The 6129-nt window shown below is 42.4% G+C and overlaps 1 protein-coding gene across 1 annotated transcript; it reads left to right on the top strand.

Annotated features, from left to right (window-relative positions):
* Positions 1 to 1469: 1469 nt before the first annotated feature.
* LOC103971691 (GATA transcription factor 1-like) lies at positions 1470 to 2672 on the top strand. The gene is made up of 2 exons (XM_009385776.3): positions 1470 to 1823; positions 1917 to 2672. The coding sequence occupies exons 1-2, from the start codon at positions 1602 to 1604 to the stop codon at positions 2517 to 2519; spliced, it is 825 nt and encodes a 274-aa protein (XP_009384051.2). The 5' UTR covers positions 1470 to 1601; the 3' UTR covers positions 2520 to 2672.
* The last annotated feature ends 3457 nt before the right edge of the window (positions 2673 to 6129 follow it).

The following is a 6129-nucleotide window of genomic DNA, read 5'->3' as shown; positions in this document are numbered from 1 at the left end:
GTCCCTGCACAAAGGTTGGGTCGGAAGCTCGACCCGACCCCTCCGACGTTCAAGTTAGATGATGTGGAAAGAGTTTTTTCTTAGTGAAGAAGTGTCCCCCCTTTATCGTTTAGAACTCGGGGGTATTTATAGGGCAATTTAGTGTTACCTGACGTGCCTGCCTGCGGGGTACAGGATCGTACCTCTGATGGCGTCTGACATCGCCATTGACGTTGCGTGGGGAACCGAACTGCCGCAGGGTATGGGCGTGCCTCGGTGGTCGTTCTCCTCTGCCTCGGTCGAGCGCGTTGGGTCAGACAACGATGGAGTCTTCGTCCGAGAGCGGGTGACGTCAGCGCCCATCGTGTCGGCATTATTGCCCTCTTCCAGGTAAAGTGTCGTCTAGTCATGGCTGATGTCGCAGCGCGTCATGTCGTCATTATTACCCTCATCAAATAGATAGATCCTTACCATAGTATTAAAACAGATGATAAATCTTATCTCTGGAAACTGAAACAAAATTCAACTAGGATAAGATAAAGCTATTATCTTATCTTATCTTGGTAGTTTATATATATATATATATATATATATATATATATATATATATATATATATATATATATATATATATATATATATATATATATATAATCATGAGTGTTACATAATCTTCCCATCAGTAGATTCAATCTCACTCTCACTCCAATCTGTTTTCTTTCTCCCTACCATAGTCCTTTCATTCCTTTAATAATAGTAACATCACTTCTCAACTCAAAAGATAGATTCTTCAACAACATCATGCATGTTAAGATCAATTAAAAATAATAAATGATAGATAAGGGTTATAAAGACTAATTATATATTATCTTTTATAATTAATTATCTTTAATATTCTAATATTTATACTTTCAAAAGTTATATTAACTTCTTTATACTTACGAAAGTAAAACTTTTAACTTATCGTTTCAACAAAATCCTTCTCTCTTGACTTTTAATCTTGTATAGTAATTTGAATGTTGTTACATCATAAATATAGGGATCCTTATTTTAATTTCATAAGTTTAGGAATCCTAATTTTTAAAAAAATAAAGATCGAGATGCTAAAAATAATTAATTACAAGAATAATATATAATTAACTCATTATAATCACTTATGATAATTGGATCCTGTGATTATAAGTAATAACTACTGATTTGATTATTTATAAGACATAAGATTGGCATTTAATAGGAAAAATAAAAGGATTACTAAAAGTAATTTCAAGCAAGACAAGTCAATAATTCTTGACCCAAACCCAAATCCACACCTATGTAGGCCTGGTTGTTGATGAACAGAAGAATGGGACATGTTGCCACTGCTTATTGGGAATGGGGAAGATAAGTTTTTGTTCAAGGCTTATATTAACATATGGACATCTGCCTTGTGATTTGATTAATTATGATAGTGTAGGTGTGATGTTAGAATTAGCGGGTGATATATCATTCATATCCATCTTAAGGACATTGTAATCAACGCCGAGATTGGAATCTTCCTATCGGCTTCTCTCGTTGGAAACTTGTTGCTCTTTATCCTCTCATCTCTCTCCACTTCTTTGACGGGGTAAGTGAAGGATACAGCCATGGCGCTCTCAGAGAAGGCGATGACCGAGCCATTGGAGGAGGAGACCGCAGCGGAGGCGTGCTTCGCCGACGAACTCCTGTTTATGGACTTCACATCCGACCCTTACCATCCGCCACTTGAGGCGGCGTCATCCTCGGCCGCCACAGCTGCCGCAGGGGAGTTGCAGCTCCACGCCCTCCTCTTCCAGGAATTATTCGACCCGTCCGGAGATGGCCTTCCGGTTCCTTTCCAACCTCGTCAAAATCCTGTTTTTGGCTTAGAAAAATGATCAAAATCCCATCTTTTTATTGTTCCCAATGTGGGGCTTTTGTAGGGGCTGCCGACGGAGGGAGGAGATGGAGGAGACGAGGAGGAAGAGGAGCTCGAGTGGCTCGCGAACAAGGACGCGTTTCCGGCGCTGGAGACGTCGTTCGAGATTCCCGCCCCCTCCCGCAGCGGCGGCGGCGGAGGGAGCGGAATCAAGGCCGGGGCCGCAATGTGCGCGGTGGGGGAGCGGCCGAGCCCTGTTTCGGTCCTGGCGGCCGCGGCTTCGTTCTCCGCGCCGGTGCGTCCGAGGAGCAAAACACGGAGGCGGGGACGGAGGGTTCCAACCTGCTTCCCCCCGAAGCCAGCCGCCATGGCCGGAGCGAAGAGGGTGTGCACCCTAGAGCGGCGGCGGTGCAGGCACTGCCAGGCGGAGGAGACGCCGCAGTGGCGGGCGGGGCCGGAGGGGCCGAAGACGCTCTGCAACGCGTGCGGCGTGAGGTTTAAATCCGGTCGTCTGGTCCCAGAGTACCGGCCGGCGAGCAGCCCCACCTTTTCCGCCGCCATCCACTCCAACTCCCACCGCCGCATCGTGGAGATGCGCCGTCAGAAGGCTGTCTGCGAGCGGCGGAGCACCACGGCGCCGCGCCGTCCCTCGTTACTCCTCCGTTGATGCAATCCCCTCCTCTCCAACGCGCCCCCCCAACCCAAAAAAGCCAAAAAAAAAAAAGAAGAATATAAAAAAAGCAACTTTTTTTCAACTGGAGATGTATAAATATTTTCTTAGTTTTAGCAGGAAAATAGAACATTAATTAGCTTATTTCAACCATTGTTTGTTAGTTTCTTTATTCCTTTAGTGAATAGTTTTATTTATTTATTTATTTATTTATAAAAAATGATGAAAATAAGATTTAAATTCAAAATCTTATGATAAATCATGAAAGTCTTTCTTGGATCCGAAGATTTGGATCTGAAATGAACTTATTAGTAAAGTCCAAAAGATGGCAATAATTTATGTTAAGGTGGCAAGAATCATGGCGTAGGTGAAGGACCACTGATGGAGATCAGTGAATCCTATGTTAGATTATTACTTTCTAATTAGTCACAGTGGAAAAATAGAAGAATCCTATACGCTTAAACTATGTATTCTTCTAGTCTTTCTTACTTGTCATTTGAAGTATCCAATAATACTCTTTCCTTCCTCACTCATTGTATTTTTCATTCTCATCTCCATATTTGCTTATTACTTTCACCCTAGGAAGTAAAGAAAGGATGGATTTGTCATCGTTGATAAAGGTGGTGGTGCTAGAGGAGCCGACGACAGAGGTGTTCGATGTGGAGGTGATGAAGGGGATATGAAACCCCATGGAGAAAGAGTTGGTATAGATGTTGAAGTTGGCAATCGAGTATTGCGTCTCGAGGAAGGGTGAGGGCCTCATAGTGATAGGCAAGGGGTAGAGATGACGGATGCAACAAGAAAGGAAGGGTGCTACCCAAAGACAATAATGTCTCACATTGCACAACAAGTGGGGAAGGGGGCCTTAAAGCAACGGACACAACTAATGAGGAATAGGACTAAGGCGACAAACGCGATGGGCATCGCATTGAAGCATTGATGGTGATGAGTAGGGAAGAGCAGGTGATATTGGTTGGATGAAAGCGACAGAAAATAAAGGTACTATACGGAAAAAATAAAAAATACGAGCAAAGAAAAAAATAAATTTTCACAAAAATCATCCATTTATATATTTATAAAAATATATTTTTTCCGTTATCAAGGATTATTTTTAAAAGATGAAAAATATGGATCTTAAATGCCATATCATTTGAGAGAGGTCGCGCGTAAATGCATCGCGTATCTCCTCATGGTAAAACAATTCAAAAGAAGAAACCGCCCTTTCCTTTCATTCATTCATTCAAGTATCGGGAGACAATGAGACTAACCAATTCCAATACCAGAGAAACACCGATATAAGTGGAGGGCAGAGCGATGGCGCCGGTGACGGCGAGCGCCGTCGAGCGAACGGGAGTTCAAGAAACACCGAGGTAGATGTGTCTCACCCTTCTTCATCAGTTCTGGTTTAGATGGTTTCTTTCTGGTTGCAGAAATCCTAGTTCTTATCTAGCGTTTGGACAATCCGCTTACTCCTTGATCCATTAAATCTTTCCTGCATCATGATTTCTTGGATTCGATTTGATCTGTTCGCTTCTTGGGGATTTGGGTTTTCTTTTAGGCAATTGCGCGAGATTCAACGTTTACTACATGTTCCGTTTCATCTGTTCGTTTCTTTGGCGATTTGGGTTTTCTTTCAGGCAATTGCACAAGATTCAATGTTCACTACATGTTCCGTTTGATCTGTTTGTTTCTTTGGCTTTTTGGGTTTTCTTTCAGGCAATTACACCCCTTTCTTGCTCGTTTTCAGTTTCTTCTCTTTGAATCGTCTCCTCCCCCCGTTCTTCTGTTGCGTTTGGATTCGGTAGGTTGAAGCGGATTCCGAAACCAAGGAAGCATCCATCCCCTTTCTGTCATCTGCTTTAGGAAGCAAGCGTGCAGTGATGGTCTACTGATTAAGGTGTCCATCGATTTAGGTTGCTTTTAATTCTCAGACATGTATTCTTCACTAGAAGTATTATGCATGATCGCATTCGTTCAATTTTTTGCAATATAACTTCTCTAAATATTTACTAATGCATGTATATTCTCAATTTATTAGTGAAAATATAAACACATAAAGCTAATAATCGTAATCCTAATCTTTTATAAATGTTTTCCTAATGAAAATGATTGATTTTTAGAAGTTAAGAGTTCTCGAATAGACAATTCTTGTCTAAGAAATCTAGTTTTAATTAGCACATCGTAAAATAAAAATAGAGCTTTAATGATAGATTATTGTCATGAGAGGTTAATCCTTTAGACTAAGAAACTTATGTAACCACGTGTTTATAAAAAAAAAACAATGATTTTGAGAAATTAAGAAACATCTCAAATAATATAATTAGGAGTTTTTTAATGTTGAAACCAATATCATGTATTTATCTATTTATAAAAAAAATTATAGTTGTTGTTAGCGAACAAATATACCGTGACTAATGAGTCAGCACGGCTAGGTCCGTAGGTCGATGTCGAGAGCTTTTTGTAGAGTGAGCTGGATGATGAGGTGGCCACGCTCTCGGGAAGGAGTGTTGGTTGGCGTTGGTCGGGATCTGGGCCGATTGACATCTCTCCGTTGCGCGGTGGATGGCGTCTCCTGGGTTGAGGCGCTCGTCGCTCGTCACTTGCGGGTGGTCGTTCGCCTGCAAAAAATGGCCCTCGCCGGGTGATCCTCGGCTTTGGCCCCTTCGATGAGTAAGTCAGTGTGGGGTGGATTGTTTTTTTATGTCTCCCTCCCTCTGGCTGGAGGCCGACCAAGGGCTTTATACCATTGCACGAGGGTCAGTAACGCATCGATTCGACGTGGCCGTTAACCCTCGAGGGATGGAACGGTACTTCTGACCGACCGTCGTTCTCGGGACATGCGGAGCAGCGTCAGACGACACCGTCCCAAGCTCTCGGGATGGAACATGCGGAACAACTTCTTGGTACGATTCTGACTTGGCATGTGGTATCAACTGTGGCGTGTTCGGGACCCAAAATATACCGTATCAGTTGTGGTGACTAAATATTTTACCATCTAAGAGAATTTTTACATGTGATCAGCGGTGCTCTGTTTAAAATTTTAAAAGTTAAGACCTCTGCAAAAAGTTTCCGATTGGCGCTTTTTTTTTTTCTCGAAAGTTCGTTCCAAAAAAAAAAATAGTTTTCTCAGAAGAAAAAGTTCGCTACATATCAAGAGATATATATATAAAGAGGAAATATTCTTTTAATCCTCCACTTCGAAGAGAGAGAGAGAAGAGAGAGAGAGAGAGAGAGAGAGGGCGGAGGTGACGGCGAGGCTTGTCAAGCAAGCGAGGATCCTCAATGTCGTCGACAACAAGTTCTTCTTCAAGAAGGCGCGCTTTCTTGCTGCCATTTATGCCGGGACTGAGGTACATCTGTCTCATTCTTCTCCTCCTTTCTCCTTGCATCGATCGTGGTGTTGGTTTCCTGTTGATTCGTGACATTATTCATCTGCTTACCTTTCTTTCTTTACTTCCTCCGCGTGGGTTAGTGATTTCCCATTGCTTCCGTGATGGATTGGTTTCTTGATGGTTTTGATTTGATCGGTGTCGACACCATGAGTTGTATCATGTACCCCAATTTTGTTGTAGGGATTGAACCTCCTTATACTCTTCGATATATCATA

The sequence above is a fragment of the Musa acuminata genome, chromosome BXJ3-11, assembly GCF_036884655.1.
Source record: "Musa acuminata AAA Group cultivar baxijiao chromosome BXJ3-11, Cavendish_Baxijiao_AAA, whole genome shotgun sequence".
Lineage (NCBI taxonomy): Eukaryota > Viridiplantae > Streptophyta > Magnoliopsida > Zingiberales > Musaceae > Musa > Musa acuminata.
This window is presented reverse-complemented; position numbering and strand designations above follow the sequence as displayed.

Excerpts from the sequence above, each read along its gene's own strand:
- LOC103971691 (XM_009385776.3), top strand. The coding sequence starts at position 1,602 with ATGGCGCTCTCAGAGAAGGCGATGACCGAGCCATTGGAGGAGGAGACC. Across the intron at positions 1,824-1,916 it reads CGTCCGGAGATGGCCTTCCG|GGGCTGCCGACGGAGGGAGG; the intron begins GTTCCTTTCCAA and ends GGGCTTTTGTAG.